Source organism: Diabrotica undecimpunctata, chromosome 8, assembly GCF_040954645.1.
Source record: "Diabrotica undecimpunctata isolate CICGRU chromosome 8, icDiaUnde3, whole genome shotgun sequence".
Lineage (NCBI taxonomy): Eukaryota > Metazoa > Arthropoda > Insecta > Coleoptera > Chrysomelidae > Diabrotica > Diabrotica undecimpunctata.
In genome coordinates, this window is record NC_092810.1 from 129,096,654 (window position 1) to 129,118,591 (window position 21,938).

A 21,938-nucleotide genomic window follows, 5' to 3' on the forward strand; every position below is an offset into this window, starting at 1 on the left:
ACGAGGTAATTAGTCTGTCATTTCAGTTCTCGTTATAGAGGGAGTCTACTGTATATATATATATATATATATATATATATATATATATATATACATATATATATATATATATATATATATATATATATATATATATATATATATATATATATTAGAAGTGATTATTTCGACCAAAAAATAATTTATAAATACGTTCGAATTATCCGGTAAAGTGGTCTGTAATGAAAATCTTTCTTTTTTCTGAGATACTCAATATTTCGCCATTTATTTAATAGCTTCCTCAGGAGTAAACTAAAACAATTTAAACATTACAAAAAATGGCGTACAAATACATTTTAAAACACTCAAAAGTGTTCTTGCTGCTCGATCCATGTACGTTAATAAAATGCTTAATATTGAAAGTTCCATAAATCACTCACCATAGATATTCACATTATTGTTTATAATCCGCATTTTCCACTTTTTCTTTCGAGCATAAAATTTAATTAGCTAAAATACTTTTTACGGATTGATTTCCTTGACAATACAATAGATGAAAGTTGTTTGTGTGTTCTATACTCGTATTAAAAGTAGCCAACGGGTCTCGTTTGCTTGGTGTTGATAAAAATAAGAATATATACTGATATTGAATATTAAAAAGGTTCGCAAAAGGATATGTGAAGTAACTTTAATTAAAATTGAATCGTTGGAATACTTTATACTTTCTTGAGAGGCGGAAAATACATGTTACCATTCATGAATGTTAAGTGGATTCTAATGTATTATTTTTTTGTAAGTTTTTAAGATTTATTCACATATTCTTCACATGGTTCACGTCACTCACAAAATACCTGGAACGTGGCAAATGGCACTATAACTACACTGCAAAACTGTATAGACCAGGCAATATCTACTTTGGGAAGGGTAAAATCATATATGATCCAATTTTTTTTGTTTTAATCGCTTATTATATATTATTAGAAATTATAATTTTACCATGCGGACACTTCAAAAGGTGGGCTAAATATTTTATTAAATAATTTGTAAAAAAAATTAGAAAAATTCAATTTTTTTTTCTTATCGTTGCTATATCCCAGCAGCCATACATTTTACAAAAATTTTGTGAATTTTAGGGCGTCTTCAATAATAAAACATATTAAAGAACTTGCCCCTGATCCTTAAACAACTTATTCGTGGACTTAAAATCTGTAACCAAATGCTTGACTTTATTATTAGACCAGTCTGGTTATACAAAAATCATTGATTTCACGGCAAAATGTTTCGCAGATATCTGAAGCTTTTAAGACATAGGTGAGGGTTACTAGATGACGAATAGATAAAAAGATACTCCTATTTTTACCTTGCGTTTTTTTTAAAAAATAATTTATGGTCAGAATTTGATTTTTTATCTATAAGTTTTTTCCCTTATAATTTAAATAAACAATATTTATACCATTTTTTTATATCAAGAATATCTTTATTTTCCCGTTTTTTAATTAAAATTGATAAATAATTTACGGAGATATTTGCAAAAAAGCAGTTTTTTGCACTAATTTATAAATTTAATTAATTTTTTTATTAACAAAATAAAATGTTATTAATACATTTCAACATTGAGGAATTACCGTCCTTTAAATTTGTGCGAAATTTCCCCCCGATCGGTCAAATAGTTTAAAAGTTATTCAATTTGTTTATCTCTGGGACTAATTATTTAAACCATTGAACTTGCCCTATGAATGATGCTAGACACATTTAACAAATTTCATAGGATTCTTTAAGACTTACACTATCTCAGAAGTTAAAAGAATATTGAGTTTTCATCGAAATTATTTACAAAATAAACGTTTGAAAAAGGGGTATGTTTTTTACTTATAAACAATTGTAATAACTTTCATATTTTTCAAGCTACAGACTTGTACGTACAACCATTAGATAGCTGGTAAAAAAACACATTGTTTATAAACATTAAGAAGTAAAATTTGCACAAATTTTGAATGAAAATCTAAACTTTATATTGAATTTTATAGCTATAAAATTTATCCATTTTTTCGAAATTTAAAACCTTTCGAAACGAAGTTATTTTCGAAAGATCGACATAGGAAAGTGGAGGGGAAACTGTTTTAGCTCCTCGCTGCAAAATTTAATATTATGGTTACGGATTTATCATTCAAAAGCTTCAACAGTTCTGTAGGAATTTCATCAGGTCCATTTGCTTTTCCATTTTTAGCGTTTCTTATTGCGTATTCTACTTCTTCTTTCAATATGTCTGGCCCAGTTACATTGATTTAAAGTTGTTTCTATCGTCTTCAAATAATTCATTTAGGTATTCTGTCCATCTTTTTATTTTATTCTCTAGATCTACAATAAGATTTCCATCTTTGTCTTTAAGTTTACCTATTTGGCATTTCTTTATGCTTCCTGTTATCTCTTTTACTTTTTTGTGCATATTGAACGCATCGTACTTTTTCTCATAGGTTTCCATTTCTTCACATTGTTCTTTAATCCACTCCTCTTTGGCTTCTTTTATTCTCTTTTTTATGTGATTATTTATTTCTTTGTATTTGTCTGGGTAATTCTTCATCTTTCTTCTTTGTTCCATCAAGTCTAGTATATCTTGTGTCATCCACCCCTTATTCTTTGTTGTTGTTTTTGTAAGATGTTTCTTTCCTGCTGTTTGTATAGCTGTATTTATGTACTTTAATTTTTGGTTAACGTTGTTTGTATCGTTAATTTGTTGCTGCACTGAACGGAGGTTTTCATTTATTTCTTCTCCTGTTTCTTGTCGTATATTTTTGTTTCTAAGTTTATTTAAATCTAGTGCCTTTCTGTGTGGTCTTCTAATCACCGATGTCTTAAAAGCTTCAGATATCTGCGAAACATTTTTCCACCTTTTTTTAACTAGACTGGGCTATATTGACTACAAACGCTGCCCCAAACTCATGTCTCGTTCTGTGGAAACTGTTCTATATGTCATAATCTCTTTTTTGGATTATGCCGTGGTCATCGTGATGATGTTTTTCGTAAATTCCTAAAAAAATATATTTGCTCTAAATCAATTTCTTGTCTGTCCACAAAAATTAAAACTGAAAACTAATTTAGTAATTACTTTAAGACTAATAAATATTTGCTGTGGATTATTTCTTCTAAATCGTTTATGTGGTAAGAAAATGGCGATCACCGACCGACACGGCAAAAATAGAAACGGTAATGTTTTACAATGGCTGAAAATAACAGACCAAGTAATTGTTGAACAATTACTTTTTTGTGGATGTACCTACAAGGTAAATGCACTTTTAACATGCAAATATATCATTAAAAACATAAAGTAAAAAATCTTATTTTCTTTTGAAGATTAGGTATGTAGTAAACAAATATTTAAACAAGTCCATTAATAGTTTTATTTAACTATTTAAATACCTAGTTAGTGAATTTGATTTAAATATTCAGCTTTGTGTATTAATATGTAGGAATGTTAGTATTAAAATATGATAATATATTGTAAAATTTCAAAATTATACAATATTTTGCACTCATTCATAATTTTTACTAATATATTTATAAATATTGTTACGATTATGTTCATTAGTTAGTTATTTGGAAATACCTGTTTAGTCTTATTATAATTGGAATGTGTTTAGGTAAAACTCCAGATAAAAGTAGAGATTGTCCCAAAATATGGTTTTTTGATTAAATATTATTAATGAATCTATTACCTACTCAACAATGATATGATTATGTCCACTCTCGATCACAGGCATCTTCTACTTTCCTCCAATCGTTTTAGTCACTAGCTTTACTTGGCATGCAATAACTAGTTAAGAAAAAAAAAAAGAATTTTGTCAGTCATTTAACGGTCTCTGCCCACTACATCGTACTATACCTTGACCGTAATCGAATCGGCACGCGCAAAAAGTATTCTTTGCATTCAAAAGTATCAGACAATACCAGAGTTTTCCAGAGTTTTCATCGACACTACCGTCAATACCATTCGGAGTTCCAAGACCGGAATGGCAATGGCAACAATTTGAAGTGGCTATGACCTTGAAAGTATCTGCGCGTCGGTTCTTCAAAAATTATTAAAATTTGTACGGTCGAAGCGTAAATTTGTCCTTTGCGCATGCACGACTCATAGCCGTTTAGAAACTCCACTACCCCTAAATAACACGCAATGTTGTTAGACCTGACCGAAAAACTTATCGAATCAGTTGCAACTAGTAGGAGTATTTATATAATTTGCAACTTCAAAGTATATGGCTACAGCGAAGAAATAGAGCGTATGGAAGGAGCAATTAAAACAATCAGACAAATATTATTTTTTGTTCATTCAGTCCATTCAGTTAAAATTCCAGTCAACTTTTTCTTGAGGAAAGTGGAAAAAAATCCCCCAATTGATTACGTGCTTCATAAGCTGAAGAAACTGCATTTACCGACGTCACAGCACATGAGTTGCTTTCTTAAAAATGACAGTTTCTTTAAGTGTTATGAAGTTATATAAAACTAGTGATTTTGCCCGTCACCATGTTACGGGAGTCCAATCAATTGCCATTTACGGTCACTGCACTCAATTTCTTCTGTCTTCCCCCTATTTAAGGCGAGGATCACAACAAAATGATATTTTAATCTAAAAATTTTATTTAAAAATCTTTTATAAAAGGTATATAATTAAAACACCCAATCGGAGTACACCACAAAACGTTTTCGGAATCTATATTCCATTATCAGTGTGTCTAAGTGTACATGTTTTGAGCCACTAAATATTTGGGTAAAAACCCTTTAAATGTTATTAATTTGAATTTAAATTACATTATTAGATCTTTATGCCATGATGTTAAAGTTACAATTGGAATAGATAACATGGCAACATAAGACTCTACTGGAGGTTGGTCCTGAGACAAAGTGTCTACGAGGACTTGTTGATAGCAACACTTAAAATATTTTTTTCGGCACATTCAGGTTTTAAGTGCATGCGTCCATAGACTTAAGATGACTGGTCGAGATCAGCAAAAGCGATAGTTATACTGGCGTTTCTTATGATCAGTAATCGACTGTTGTGATGGATAGTGTCTCAATAAATAATTTTTTTAAGGAAAAGCTTCATCACCTAAAATAACACATATTGCACTTACATTCGTCCCAGGAAACTTTTTACTAGCTGGTATATTGAACTTATTTTTTATAAAGCCTTTCCCATTTTCGAATTTGATAAAACCCCATATCATCACTATATTTGCCGCAATCACCGACGTTTACAGCTATAAAGTTTTAATTCGCTTCAACCAAAGCCAGAGGTACAATAGAAACTGCTTTCTTATAATTAAAATATAGAGAACCACAGTTTGTGGTTCTACAAGAGGTGCTACAATCACAACATGCTTTCTGTCGATAGCACTGCACAATTAGGAAAATGCCATTTATTCCAAAATTTTTCAATGTTTTTCCTTCCGCTGTGCTGGGTTTAGAAATCATTTCTCAAAACATGTTTATTATAGATAAATAGAAAACTAACACAGTGTATACCAGTACAAAGCGGAGTCAGACAGGGTGACTCGTTAAGCCCATTTCTCTTTAATATAATAATGGACGAAATAACACAAGCAGTACGTAAAGGTCATGACTACAGAATGGGGAACAAAGAAATCCAAATATTATGTTACGCCGCATTAATCGCCGAGAAAGAAGACGAGCTCCAAAGATTAACACATATCTTCAATACAACAGCTAAGAAATACAATATGATAATATCAGCAGAAAAAACCAAATATATGACAACATCTTAATACCCAGTACAATGTAAAATCGATATTGATTGGAAAATAATAAAGCAAGAAGCAAGGTTTAGACATCAAGGAATATATATAACTAGTTACCGAGATGAAGAAGAAGTACGACTACAAAGCTTAAAAGCAATTAAAGCGGCGGGATCTCTTAATGACACAATCTGGAAGAACAAACACCTAAGACAAGACACAAAAACAAGAATCAGCAGCAATTAACATACACGGTGTAGATAAGACCTGACACATCTAAAACGAGACGACTACTAGAAACAACAGAGATGAAAATACTCTGACTAATATCAGGGAAAAGTCTGTTGGATAGAGATACAGAGAAGCCAAAAAAATAGGAAGAGCATGCAATATAGAAGACATAAATGAATGGGTGACAAAACGGAAACAGGAATGGAACGAACATATTAGTAGAATTGCAGAGGATAGGATAGTACGAATAGCACGAAATAAGTCACCAAATGGACGACGAAGTATTGGCAGACCAAGAAAAAGATGGTGCGATAATTTAAACAATTTAGGAGGCTAATATTGAAGAAGAAACAGGCTTTAAAGCCTACATACAAGAAGGAAGAAGATGTTTATTATAGCGTCACAAACATCAAACACGGCCCGTCTCACAGAACTTAGTCCCATGCAATAGCTAAAAGCAATTGTTGTGAACGAATCACAAGTTGCTAGGTACCTGCAATCAAAATAGCCAGTAACATACACTTTAAGCAGTTAATTATGCTACTTACTACATTTTTAAATGCAGTACAGCGTGTAAGTACAGATGGCAAGGTGTGAGGGATGCATACAGAAGAGCTTTAAGTAAGAGAAAGGGTAAAAGTGGACAGGCAGCAAAAAAAAATGGAAATATGAAGATGAAATGTCATTTGTTGCTCAATTTGTTGCTTTTTAAAAAGAAAATCTTTAGATTCTGTCGGGTGTACAAGCGATATTGTAGACCCTGATAGTGACAACGAAACAATCGATAGAAACAAGCTAGAAAACTCCAGTTTATTCAATTGAGGCTTATTCCCATGACACAAGAAAATAGCTTCAGAACAATATTAAAACACCGTTATGGGCCCAGCGTTATTCAAAATCTTTGGAAATTCTTTACGAAAAACTTTCACATTGTCAAAATTCAATCAAATTTTTACGAAGATGTAGAAAACTTTGAAGTCAATGATACCGCTGCTGTATATGTTTATCCTTTAAATACTCAATAATCCCAAAAATCCTCATTATAATAAAGGGAGGAAGTCAAAGGAAGTAAAGAAAGTTCTTTAGACTTCTTATTGTTCCGCCTTTTTTTTTAATTTGAATTTGACGCTCCGTCAAGGTGTAATGACATCTGACAGAGGATAGACAGATAGACACGAAGTAGGAATAAAGTTATGTGAACGACATTGTGTATTATTTTTTATTTCTTAAAAAATTGAAGACATCTTACTACAGTTCAATTATTAGTACAGTCTGCCTCTGCTGTATTGATGGAAGAGTTATTGGGAAGCGCTGTAAAGAATTATACGATGATAGCCAAAATAAAAAAAAAGTTACTTTCTCAGGAATAAAAATATCTGAAATATAAAAACGTTTATTCATTACCTCTTAGACAAAAAGATATCAAATTAAAACACTATGTATATTTAGATGAATACAGTTTCATTCTCATTAACATATTTAGAATTCCTCTCATATTAACTTTTAATGAGACATCGAAAATTATACGCCATTTGATGAGCCTACTTTGATGTTTCATTCAAAAAGAACCCTCTTGTTTATGTAACAACGCAAATTATTTATTTCCGCAAAGAATCGCAAATTACAAAAACAATCTCTAGCTACAGGAAATACCGTAAAATTGGACGTTACACAATGATAGTTTCAATATAATTAAGCAACAAAAAGTAGAAAAAACTCATTGAAGGAATTGACAAAGAGTTAGTATTCTTTGTAAGAAGGTTTTAAAATATTGCAGATATATTGGTTTATCTAAAATAAAATAAAAGATATTACTTTATGAAATTTCCTCGATTTTGCAGTTTGATACTTTTCTCTTTTTTTTAAGAGTTTGGTATCAATGAACCATAATGTCTTTGGACATGTTGGATCCTATCAAACACCTATTCAAAATATGTAAAGTAGACTCAAATTGGTTTTAATGCTTCCCATGATGTTTGGAATAATACCAATATTGAGCACAAGACTTCCCTTGTTCCCAATCATTCTCTAAAACCTTATTATTTATTTCCCATTCTTTTTCTTACTAATGTTTCGTTTTCTATCGAAGGCTGGATATCCACATGACAATTTTCATTTTATATTTGACAGCTTTAAAAAGTTGGATGGGGCTTAAGTTAAACCATTCTCGCAGATTTCGCAACTAAGAGTCTTCTTCCTCTATCTCTTTTACCTTGAATTTTTACCTTCTTTAATCAAATGTAACAGTCTTTATCTTGTTCTTCTCATTAAATGTCCAAAATATTCAGTTGGATCCTATCAAACACCTATTCAAAATATGTAAAGTAGACTCAAATTGGTTTTAATGCTTCCCATGATGTTTGGAATAATACCAATATTGAGCACAAGACTTCCCTTGTTCCCAATCATTCTCTAAAACCTTATTATTTATTTCCCATTCTTTTTCTTACTAATGTTTCGTTTTCTATCGAAGGCTGGATATCCACATGACAATTTTCATTTTATATTTGACAGCTTTAAAAAGTTGGATGGGGCTTAAGTTAAACCATTCTCGCAGATTTCGCAACTAAGAGTCTTCTTCCTCTATCTCTTTTACCTTGAATTTTTACCTTCTTTAATCCAATGTAACAGTCTTTATCTTGTTCTTCTCATTAAATGTCCAAAATATTCAAGTTTTGCTTTTTAATATATTGAACGACTCATTTTTATTAACACTGCATAGGACTTCAATATTGGCAACTTTGTCTATCCACAATATACGCAGCATTCTACGTATCACGCCACAGCGACAGCATCAGCGTTCAAATGCCTCTAATTTCATTTTTGGTGCACTGAATACGAATCTGAGCTCCAAATTGCCGAATAGCAATTGGCGAATTTTTTAGCATATAACGATTAATACACATGTGTCTATAAGGTCCTTTGCTGCAGAAGCTGGAGTTTTTTCAACTACAGTTAAAATGATTTTAAAAAACCAACATTACCATCCATTCACTGCGTTTGGTTCATTCACCCACCGATTGGGATCGAGACTAACCTTCATCGCCATAATGCAAGTGATAATGAAAGACACTAATGACTTTTTATCTAGAATTTTGTGAATTGATAAAGCTGCTCGTTTCCATAATAATGGGATAGTAAATCACCATAACTCCCATTATTGATCAGTGGAAAATTTCATTAATGGTTAAGGGGATCTCGCTTTCAAACTAGATGGAAAATTAATGTTTGGTGTAGGTTATTTAAGAGCGTTTAATAGGTCCATATTTTTTTGAAGAATATTTAAATGGTCAGAGATATCCTAATTTTCTGAAAATCAGCTACCTTTGTTACTGCAGAATATTCCTTTACGCGAAAGAGGAGTTGTGGTATGGCAACAAGATTGCGTACCCCCACATAAGATCGGTATTGTAATCGATTACTTCAATGCCACATTTCCAAACAGAATGATTGGAACTAACGGACCCGTCCGATGGCCTTCAAGATCGCCTGTGCTAGTACCCTTATATTTTTTTTGTATGCCATACATTTGGCCATATCGAAGGCTGAGGTATGAGCCGGTGCGTTGTCATGGTGGAAGAGTACTTTTGTCGCCAAATAGGTTCGTTTTTTTTTCAATTCTTCGTTGAATTGGCCCAATAATTCGGCGTAGTAGAGCTCTATGACCGTTTTGCCCTTCTCCAGGTAGTCGATGTAGATCACCCCTTGTGAATCCCAGAAAATGATGGCCATCACCTTTCCAGCCGATAGGACGGTCTTCACCTTCGTCGGAGCACATCGCCTGGTGCCATCCACTGTTTCGACTGTTCCTTGATGTCTTGTGTGTACCAGCGGATCCATAATTCGTCAACGGTTACAAAACGATATAGAAAATTCTTAGGATTACGCTTAAATATAGTCAAACACTGCTCTGAAGTAGTCTCACGGTTGCGCTTGTTGTCTGGAGTGTGCAAATGCTGCATTCATTGTGCGGACCGCTTTCTCGTGACCAAAATTTCGTGCAGGATATGACCTATCTGCGGACACGCCCGCTTTTACACGCTATCAAAACAAAACTACGAGTTCGATTCGGCTGAAATCTTAGACTGCTGAAATTAGCCGTCTACGAGAATGTATTACATTGTAGCGTGATTAAATAAAACGAGCGGTTCGAATTTATATACATATATTTATTTATAAGTTTACAGTTCGGTACTCTCTTATCAACTAACTCTACTTCTAACATTGTTACCCATATATACTACAGTTACTGTATCGAGAATATTCTGGCGTTGTCCCACCTCTAATTCACCTACGTGACCGGTTATTCTCTCTCGCACTCGATACGCCGCGAACTTTCGAGAGTATTAGAGATGCAATGCAACCGTTACCTGGGCCATGCCAAAAGTATGTTCGTAACACTGCTCCCCTCTTAAATCTGATCGTCCCGATCAGCAACTCCGGTAGGCACAGCATGGCGGAATCTACAGGACTCTCCAGCTCTGCATGAACCCTTTAGAAAGAAATAACAGTCTACTGACTTTGAAGGATACGATCCCATCGGGTTAATGCAACACACAGTAATTCGTACGCCGGTGTCTCGGAAGATCACTTCAAGCATGCTTCTGACAATCTTCCAGTCCAGATTATCTAGTGCATGGCCTATCTTGGGTAAGGCCAAATTCTTGATGTAGTAATTGCACACAATTTTCTTCAAATTAGTTAGAGCACGCCATATATCCTCGTAGCTTGCCCTGTCTGTATAAGACTTCCTGGTCACCATATACAGCAAAGATCGGGAACCATCTTCTAATCTCAGTACTCTTCCAACTTTAGGCTGCTGGTTTTTTAACTCGTCCAAACGACCGAATTTCTTATAAAATACGGATGAGATTCCTTTAGTCATCTCAAGATCTTGGGCAACACAGTGGGCTAGAGAGACGTTATGCGGAACACTAAAAAGATCCTGCTGAACTTCTGTGGTCACGCCGAATCTAGCACTCTTTCTCTCTGCGTAATTTGACATAAATTCATTAAAGCTTGGTCGCCGGTCATCTTTGATCTCATGTTGAAGGGTTCGTGCTTCTTCTGTTTCATTTGAGCCAGCATATGGTGCAAGACGATTTATGTGAACTACTTTTGGTTTACCTTTCGGCAACTTCTTAATTCGGTATATTACGTCATTTATTTTCTTTTTAATTTCATATGGACCTTCCCATTGTCTTTGCAGTTTGGGAGACAAGCCTCGACGACGTTGTGGATTATAAAGCCAAACAAGATCGCCTACTTCATAGCTTTCACTCTTACATCGAGAATCATATTGATCTTTCATTCTGTCACTGGCTATCTGGATGTGTTGTCGGGCAAGTTCATGAATGTTGTTCATTCTTAACTTCAGGCGGTCGACATAATCTTCGCTTGCAACATGTTCTTCGGAAGGTCTGCAGCCAAACTCTAGGTCGCAGGGTAAACGAACTTCACGACCTAACATCAGGCAGGTTGGAGTCTGGCCTGTAGTTTCATTCACGGCCGAGCGGTAGGCCATTAGGAATAAATGAATGTGCTGGTCCCAATCCCTTTGATGTTCTGATACAACTTTGGACAGGTGTTTACCCATTGTTCGGTTCATTCTCTCGACCATTCCATCTGATTGAGGATGCAGGGGTGTCGTTCTGGTCTTATTGACACCAATCAATTTACAAACGTTTTGGAAAAGGGTTGACTCGAAATTTCGCCCTTGGTCGGAGTGGATCTCCAAAGGAACACCAAATCGGCTAAAGAATTCTTTAACAAGTACCTCTGCAACGGTAGCAGCTTCTTGATTTGGTATCGCATAGGCCTCAGTCCATTTCGTAAAATAATCCATGGCTACCAGGATATATTTATTTCCATCATTTGTCTCTGGAAGTGGACCTGCAATGTCGATTGCTACTCTTTCCATAGGACTACCAACATTGTACTGTCTCATGGGTGCCCTCTTTTTACCAGCTGGACCATTACTGGTTGCACACAGTTCACATTTCCGGCACCATCTTCTTACATCATCTTTACAGTTCACCCAATAGAACCGTTCTCGAACCTTTTGCAGAGTCTTCGTGATACCAAAGTGTCCACCTGATGCACCGTCATGCAACTGACGCAATACTTCTGACACTTTACTTTTAGGTACAATCAACTGAAGCTTAGTTTCTGTACCATCATCGTTCTCAAAGGTTCTATACAAAAGATCATCTTTCAGCACTAGGCAATTCCATTGGCTCCAGTAACACTTGACTTCTGGACTACATGCACTAATGTCTTGCCAAGAAGGTCTCTCACTTCGACGCATCCAATCCAATACTCTTTTTATACATGGATCATCTGCTTGAGCGTCTTGTAGCTGTTGAGGCTGCCATTGCTCATTAATGACGGTGGTTCGTCTCACGGGGCAAAGTCGTTCTTCTAATTTAAGACAGTGATTACAATTTGCACTGCACGGCCGTCTCGAAAGGGCATCAGCATTTGAATGAACTCTGCCAGCCCTGTGTTCGATCTCGTAATCATATTCTTGTAATCGTTCTAACCATCTTGCCATCTGGCCCTCTGGATTACGAAATTGTAGGAGCCATTTTAGAGCAGCGTGATCCGTGCGAAGAAGAAACTTTCTGCCATACAAGTATTTATGGAAATGCTCACAAGCCTTCACTACGCCTAGCAATTCTCTTCTGGTAACGCAATAGTTTCTTTCTGGTTTTGACAAGACTTTGCTAAAGTAAGCGATGACTTTCTCCTGTCCATCTTGGATTTGGGAAAGAACAGCTCCTATTGCACTGTTGCTTGCATCGGTGTCCAACACAAATTTTCCTGCCTGTCTAGGGTAGCTTAAAATCGGTGCGCTGATCAGAGCCATTTGTAAGTGTTCAAAAGCTCTTTGACACTCTTCGCTCCATGTATATTCTTTGCCTTCTTCTGTCAACTTTGTTAATGGCTTGGAGATATTGGCAAATCCTTTGACAAAACGGCGGTAATATGTACATAGGCCAAGAAAACTTCTAATTTCGTGTTTATCTCTTGGTACTGGCCAATCCTTAATCGCTGCAAGTTTTTCAGGATCAGCTGTTACACCATTACTTGCTACAATATGTCCCAAGTACTTCACTTCTCGTCGAAACAAGTGACATTTCTTCGGACTCAACTTCAGATTCGCTGCCCGCAATCGTTGAAAGACTTCTGTTAGATTATTGGCATGTTCATCGAAGGATCTTCCAACTACAATTACATCATCCAAATAAACCAGGCATGTTTTCCATGTTAGACCTCTTAAAACTGCATCCATTAATCTTTCAAATGTGGCCGGGGCATTACATAAACCAAAGGGCATAACTGTGAACTGCCAAAGCCCCGATCCTATCGAGAATGCGGTTTTTTCACGATCAGCTGGCTCCATGTCTACTTGCCAATATCCACTTTTCAGATCGAGTGTGGAGAACCAACGAGAACCAGAAAGTGTATCCAAAGTATCGTCTATTCTGGGCAAAGGATAACTATCTTTTTTAGTTACTGCATTGAGCTGTCGGTAGTCAATACAAAAACGTGTTGAACCATCTTTCTTCTTTACTAGGACTACTGGTGATGTCCATGGACTGTTTGATGGTTCAATTACCCCTTGTTTGTTCATATCTTTGATGATGTCTTCGGCTTCATCTCTTTTCGAAAATGGAAGTCGTCTAGGTTGTTGTCTGATTGGCTGAGCGTCTCCGGTATTAATTTTATGCTTTACTATGCTTGTTTTGCCATTATCCTTCTTATCCATGGCAAAAACATCTTGAAATTCTATCAGCATAGACTTCACTTTTTTAGTTCGTTCATCATCAAGATCTTGGCACGTTTTAATCATCGTCTCGACAAGCTCCTTTGGATACTTAGATTTCGACGGTTTCTCATTAGTATTCATGGAACAAATCGAAGCCACGGGAACACACTGTCCAATCAAAGTTCTTTTACTTAACTTAATAGCAGTTCCCTTTAAATTCATAACTCTTACAGGAACGAAATCTCGAATTCTCACCAAAGCTTTTGCCGTTAGGAACTCGGCATTATTCACATCTTCGACCATCCTTAAACTTCCCTCTCGGCAGTAACCATCAGGTCTGGTCATTAAAATTTTCTCACTATTACCGGGTATTGTTACGTCACAAGTAGTTATTAAGCTGATAACATCTTCTTGGTCTTCATGAAACGGCAACTCTTCACCACTGATCTCGAGAACTCCATCTTTGACATTCAATACAGCCCCAACTTTCCTTAGTAAATCCATCCCCAATATGAAATCATCGGAGATCTCTGCAATTAATACTGTATGTTGCACTGTGGTCTGGCCAATGGATACTGACATATTAGCCTCGCCATATGTATTAATTATCTCACCAGTTGCTGTTCTAAGCTTTACTGTTGCAGGCAATAATTTAAGATGGCCTCGTACTACTTCTGGCCGTGCAATAGTTCTCGTTGCACCTGTATCTACCAAAAACGATCTACTTTTATTATTGATACGACCCTCTATGTACAAGCTATGAATTCCACCTGAGGACGTAATGTTGACAGTTACTATGGGGGCTGTGTTTCTCGAGGTCGGCAGTTGCCCCTTGTTGTCGACCCGTTCTAGTTTTCTGACTGCTGTATTATTTTCTTGCAATTTACGACGAATGTGACCTACGTCGTTACCATTCCAACATCTGGGTTCACGTCTCTTCGGCATCATGTCACGAACTACTTTCCGTACGATTTCCTCCAGACGTTTCTCGTTTTGTTCGTCGCTCTCTTCAGAGGTTCGTACTCGATAGCTCCGTGAAGCTTGACTAGCTGTTTCATGTTCTAAGGCAATAGCGAGCGCTTCATCTAAAACTTTCGGTCTTGCTAGTCGTAAAGCTTTCTGTAGTTCAATGTCTCTTAACCCATTGACGAAGGCATCTACAGTAATTTCTTCCAAAATGTTGTCTGGTACCTCCGGATAAGCCAACCGCACTATACGAGCAACATCTGCTTCAAACTCTTGCAAACTCTCACTTGCTCGTTGGATTCTACTTCTTATTTGTACTTTGTACACTGGTTGTAGATGGGCATCTCCGTAACGTTTGTCTAGTCGAGTGAACAAGGTCTGGTAACATTTTTCTTGACCCTTAGGAATTGATCTTAGGATATCCGCAGCATCACCTCGTAAAGCAGCAGTCAAGGAAACAGCTTTTTCTTGTTCTGTCCAATGATTGGCTGTCGCAATAGCTTCAAATTGTCTAAGGTATATGGACCAAGAAGACTTTCCATCAAATGGTGGCAATTTGAATCTCATATTATGTGTCGTTTCGTCTCTAGGTGATTCTTCTTTCACTACCGGATCTAAGGCTATTGTATTAACTGGTGGTAGCACTTTTGTGTTAGTTATCATGGTCTCTAATTCTTTGATCTTCTCTTCTACTTTATCGAATGTTCTTGAGACTTCTTCAAATTTCTCATTGTTTTCATTACATACTTCGTCGAATCTTCTAGACATATTTTCGAATTTCTCGTCGTTTTGTCTAGCTACTTCTTTAATAATTTGTGAAGTCTCGTCGAATCTTTTGGAAACATTCTCATCATTCTTTCTAGAACTCTCTTCAATCATTTGCGAGACATTCTCAAATTTTCCATCAATTATTTTCGTTAAAACTGCTTCTTCTGCTGATTGAAACTGAAATGTCTCTGGGTCTTCTCCATTCTTGTTAAGCACAGTCTTCAGTCGTTCTTGGAGTATCTTCTTGGACCCACTGCAGTCTTCATCGCGTTCTTCTAGCTGCTCACGCAACTGTTTTACTGAAAGTTCTACTAGCAGCATCTTTGGTCAGGTACACACGTACTTTTTAAATGTTCTTTTATACGAAGATCACAACCGAACTACGCGGATGTTCCCGACGAATAATACTTTTCAAAAGTTCAAAAGTTTTTTTTCAAAAATCACTGCTGAATTTATTTGCAAATCTCACACCGGACACCAACTGTAGCGTGATTAAATAAAACGAGCGGTTCGAATTTATATACATATATTTATTTATAAGTTTACAGTTCGGTACTCTCTTATCAACTAACTCTACTTCTAACATTGTTACCCATATATACTACAGTTACTGTATCGAGAATATTCTGGCGTTGTCCCACCTCTAATTCACCTACGTGACCGGTTATTCTCTCTCGCACTCGATACGCCGCGAACTTTCGAGAGTATTAGAGATGCAATGCAACCGTTACCTGGGCCATGCCAAAAGTATGTTCGTAACAACATGATAGTAGATTTTTCTTGAGGCAGTGGTGTCATCGGGCGGTGAGGCTAAGTACTTATCGGACCGCTTATGTAGTAGCGGTTTAAATTTAATAGCTATTTATATACAAAGTAGATAACTATTTTGGATTTCTTTTAGTAACTTTCCAGTTTTAAAGACTTGTCAGATATGTTATTATCCTATTCTTTTTATTTTTTTTTCTTCTACTTTTTCTTGTATTCTTTACTATCAGTTATTGTTATTGCCTCTTAAATTAAATATTACGACAATCATTTTATTTATTGTATTTTTGATGTTTTTTTTTGTTTTTCTTAACGTGTATCATGTTTATGGATATATCAGATAAAAAATGACTAGAATTTTATTTGGCACTAGATGTATTCATTTCTTATTAATTAACTACTTTTATCAGCATAATTGTTGTAAAATAACAGTTGACTACAGCCTGTATAAAGTCTAATATTCACGTTCTGTTTCAGAAATATGCGGTTGATTGCTCTCTAACACCGAACCGAACCATGGATAATTCATCATCCAATTATCAATCACCTTATATCGAAATCGAAATGAAGGATGTGCAAACTAGGCCAGTAAGTTTTTACGAAAACACGAAACCAGATCAACTTAGCTCATCAAATAATAATATTAGCCAGGGGGAATGCCCCAACAGGTCACAGATCAATTTTTCGAACACGACGGTCCCGGTGAATATTTTGGCTCAAGACATAGCAGGCAAACATACGCCTTCGAGGAATAGTCTGAGACACAGTAGAATGATTGTTCTGAATAGATCTGGAGAAGGTAAATTTATTTATTACTTTAAAACTTTAATGCAAGCCACTATAATGAAATTTTGGTGTATAATTTTTTATTAAGTATATATATAAGTATATTTTTTTTATTAACTCCAATTAAAATTACAAGATATCCAAAAATAAAGAATAATAAGTAGTTTGTTTGTTTACATAGCGTGTAGGAGCCTCTTCCAGTGGAGAGTTCCTTTTCTTTATTTAGGAACTATAAATGTGACTAATTTATTGTGAATAGTTTAACTAAAAAGTATAGAAAAGTATAGAATAGAGGTATAGAAATGTAAGTTGGTAACACTTTTTTAACTGTCGTCTATTTTGACAGCTGTCAAGTGATTTATGTTAAGTTCGGTTTGGGATTTCAGCAAATCAGCATGAGGCATGAATAGACTTGACGCCCAACAACGCTTCCAAATTGTACAAATTTATTTTGAAAATTGTGGTTCTGTTTGAAATACGCATCACTCACTACGTTTATTTTATGGTCAACATAATATTCCATCAGAGCAAGTAATTCGATTTCAACAAGTTTCAACAGTTATTGTACAATTGAAATTGTTTATCCCAAAAAGCTTTTATTTACAACGGTATTATGCGTAAACTATTAGCTCTACATCAATTCTGAAAGTACCAAATTGAAAAGAAAGGCTTATAATTTTATCAAATTAAATTATTTAATGATTAAGAAAAGGTTATGAAAAAATAGGTAACTTAAATATTTATTTATTCTAGTTATAAATAATATCCTTTAAAAATAAATTTTACAAAAAAATAAATTTTTTATTTGAAATTTGGAAAAATTGGAGAAGACCAAGCAGGGTTCACAGTAGGAAAATCATGCCTAGATCATACGTACACATTAGAACAACTGATAGAGAAGAAAATGGCAAAAGGTAGACCGGTCCATCTGGCCTTTGTTGATCTAAAGAAAGCATATGACTCAATACCTAGAGTCAAACTATGGGAAGCAATGAATGATCTCGGAATCCGACAAACACTAATAAAAGCAGTTAAAGCACTATACAAAGAAAACAAAGTAGCTATTAAATGTGGAAATAAAGCCTACAATCCATTTAAGACGACAAAAGGACTTCTACAAGGCTGTGCTACGCCCCCTACTCTGTTTAAAATATTCTTGGAAAAGACACTCAAACCATGGAGGAGAAAGTGCGAAGGAATGGGCATACCAGTAAGAGACGAATACCTATACACCTTAAGTTTTGCCGACGATCAAGTAGTCATCGCACAAGATGAAGAAGATCTCAGCTTTATGCTCAGAAAACTAGAAGAAGAATATAAAAACAACGGAATGGAAATAAACTTAGAGAAAACCGAATACCTAACAACAGAAAACAAGGATATGAGAAACCTAGAGATAGACGAGGGAAGACAAATAAATGGAACAGATAAATTCAAGTATTTAGGAACCATAATATCGAACCAGGGAACAACAGAAGAAGATATAAACAACAGACTGAGACAAACAAGAAACTGTATAAGACAGCTAAACTCAGTGTTGTGGGATAAGAACATTACGATAAAGACAAAAAAGAGAATATATAACACCCTGACAAGAAGTATCCTGACATATGGGTCCGAAAACTGGACAATAAACAAGAGAAATAGAGGTAGAATAAGAGCAGTAGAAATGGAGTTCCTGAGGAGAAGCTGTAGACTTACAAAAAGAGACAGAATTGAAAACGCAGAGATTAAGCGGAGAATGGGAGTGCAATCAGACATAATCGACTATATAGAGGAGAAGAGACTATCCTGGTACGGCCACGTCAGAAGAGCGGACAGAGGACGCTGGATAAACAAAATCACAGAATGGAGCCCGATTGGAAGAAGAAAGAGAGGAAGACCCCGAAGGTCATTCAGAGATGAAATCGACGAGGCTATGGAGAAAAGAACCCTGCGAGATGGAGACTGGAATGACAGGGAAAATTGGAGAAAACGGTTGAGTGAAGGAAGACAGTGAAAACTGTGGAAATCCTTAGTAGTAGTATTTGAAAATCAAATCTATAAATGCAGTTAATTTTTCTTGTATTATGCTTATTATTTTTACAGTTACTTTTTTTGACTGAAAAGTATTACAAATATATTTTAAATAAATTAACAGAATAGACAGTTTTCAAGTTTACAAGATTTGATTTAACGTATAGTGCCTCTGTATACTCGCTTATACGTATTTCATCCTACCAGAATTCATCAGAGCTACTAGTACAGAAGCTCTTCTTCTTCTTCCTATTCCTTCTTGTATGTAGGCTTAAAAGCCTGTTTCTTCTTCAATGTTAGCCTCCTAAATTGTTTAAATCATCGCACCATCTTTTTCTTGGTCTTCCAATACTTCTTCGTCCATTTGGTGACTTATCTCGTGCTGTTCGTACTATCCTATCATCTGCCATTAAACTAATGTGTTCGTTCCACTCCTGTTTCTGTTTTGCTACCCATCCATTTATGTCTTCTATATTGCATGTTCTTCTTATGTTTTCGCTTCTCTTCCTATCCAACAGACTTTCCCCTGATTCCCGTGTATTTTAATGTAGGTCTAATTGCTGCTTTATAGATTCTTGTTTTTGTGTCTTGTCTTAAGTATTTGTTCTTCCAGATTGCTTTTAAGCTTTGCTGTTTTACTTCTGCTTCAACATCTCCGTAACTAGTTATATATATTCCCAGGTATCTAAACCTAGCTTCCTGCTTTATTATTTCCCATCAATTTCGATTTTACATCTAAGTGGGTATTTAGATCTTGTCATACATTTGTTTTTTTCTGCTGGTATTATCATATTGTATTTCTTGGCTGTTGTATTGAAGATGTGTGTTGATCTTTGCAACTCGTCTTCTGTCTCGGCGATTAATACGGCGTTGTCTGCATAACATAATATTTGGCTTTCGTTGTTTCTCATTCTGTAACCATGACCTTTACGTACTGCTTGTATTATTTCATCCATTAATATATTAAATAGAAGTGGGCTTAACGAATCCTTTTGTCTTACTTCGCTTTGTGCTGGTATACACTGTGTTGCTTTTACATTTATCTTTGCCTGTATTCGATTATGGAAGTAGATGTTTTCGATGGTTTGAATAATATTGATTGGTATGTTCCTTTTATACAGTAGGTGTAAGACGTCTTCTACTTGGATGCAGTCGAAAGCCTTTGTCAGGTCTATAAAACATAGATATGCTGGTTTATTGTACTCGATGGCCTTTTCTGTGATTTGTCTTAGTACAAATACGGCGTCTACGCAGGATCTTCCGGATCTGAATCTTTATTGTTTATCTGATAAAGTTGTTAATGTCCAGAAGCTCTAAAAATGAAATAAAATCTTTTCCGTCAAAAGAAGTAATAATAAAATGGCTTCAATGTGGACTCTATAGCGACATCTGAGAATAAAACATCAAAGTAGAAATGCGAAGATTTCTTGATTGACGAAACCAAAATTCAGATTTTTGCTTTGTGCCTTCTATAAATTGCAAGGCAAGACAGACGATTAAAATAATCTTACGCACAATAAATGTTAAATAATTACGCCATGGATCGAATTTTTGAACCTATAGGTATACCACTTCTGTATTCAGGCATATATTATATAAATATTGTCAATATTTTTTTACTATAGGATCAGTAACAGGATGATTCGACTGTTATCATTGCATGTGGTTGTCTTTTTAAAGACAAATCACTTGTTATGAGATTTTTGGCGGATATTCGTATGTTAAAGTGTTACAGTTGATTTCAGGTAATCAAATGAACTATCTTCTAACAAAGTCGTCCCAGAAATGCAACTCAAAAATATTGACAATATCATTTTAAAGTCATCTACTTTAAAATGTACATATTATATACCTAATATATGTCTGAGTTGTCAATATGAATGAGTCAGATAAAATTAAATTCTTAGAAGAATTTTTTAATCAAGTAAGAAAACCAAATAATTTGTATTTTGAGAACGATTTTCGAATCGGAAATCGAAACATCAAAATAAATTCATTTTAAACTAAACTAAACTAAAATTGTGGTTAATTCCTAGCAAAAATAATAAATTGGTATCGATACAAAGGATTTTTGTTTTAGCACCTCCTGTAATACCTTCTGCTTTACAATATTACAAAATAGTCAGGCTGCTTCTTATAGCTATTTTGATTGTTGGATTGGCAATGTGTATATTATCTTTATGGCTATTATTATGGACGCCAAATTTGAGATCAAGAGACAATCCTGGTTGGAGTGGAATACCGGTGAGGCATTAATTTTTTTATCTATTCTAATGACGTGATTCCGGATGATAATAAATCGTTTCAAATAATTAATGAATATGATCCCGCTAAAGTGTATTTTTATGTTAATTTAAATGTGCGCATTAAACTAATTATACATACTTTTAGTTTACACTTTCATAATATTTTTTATTACAATAAAGTTGTAATTAGTAAAAATACATTATCGGATTTAATGAAAGTTCAAGTTCAAAAGTTTCAACAAAGTGTTCGAATATTGAAACTACTATAGTTTTACTATTTTTATGGTCAAACTTAAACTTAATAAAGGTAATATTAACTGGGATCTTATAGTCCAATAAACAAAAAATAAAATGTAAAGTAATTCATTTCAGAACGAATACTTAAAAAATTGAAGTTTTGGCATGAAAATCTGCATTTATGTTAAAAGTATCAATTCAAAATAAAGGGATCATTGTTAAGACGTATTTTTATGTAATTTTTGTTATTATTTATGCCTATTTTTGATGTTTATTGCTCCTACAAGATTGCAGTTTTTGCAGTCTTTCAAATTTAATTTAGAAGGTTTCAAATGAATCCTTTTTTCATAACCTTTCAAGAAAACAAAACTGGAAACTTCTAATTAAGAAAGAAGTATTGAAAAAAAAAAATAGTGATTTTCGGTT

General features: G+C 34.8%; 1 protein-coding gene across 1 annotated transcript in view; it reads left to right on the top strand.

The window, feature by feature from the left end:
- Positions 1-21,938, top strand: part of LOC140448009 (uncharacterized) — a 49,780-nt gene that overhangs the window by 17,748 nt on the left and 10,094 nt on the right. Inside the window, exons 2-3 of the mRNA XM_072541045.1 lie at positions 16,705-17,026; positions 21,110-21,273. Coding sequence (XP_072397146.1) covers positions 16,744-17,026; positions 21,110-21,273 — 447 coding nt within the window. The 5' untranslated portion in view covers positions 16,705-16,743. The remainder of the gene's footprint in view (positions 1-16,704; positions 17,027-21,109; positions 21,274-21,938) is intronic.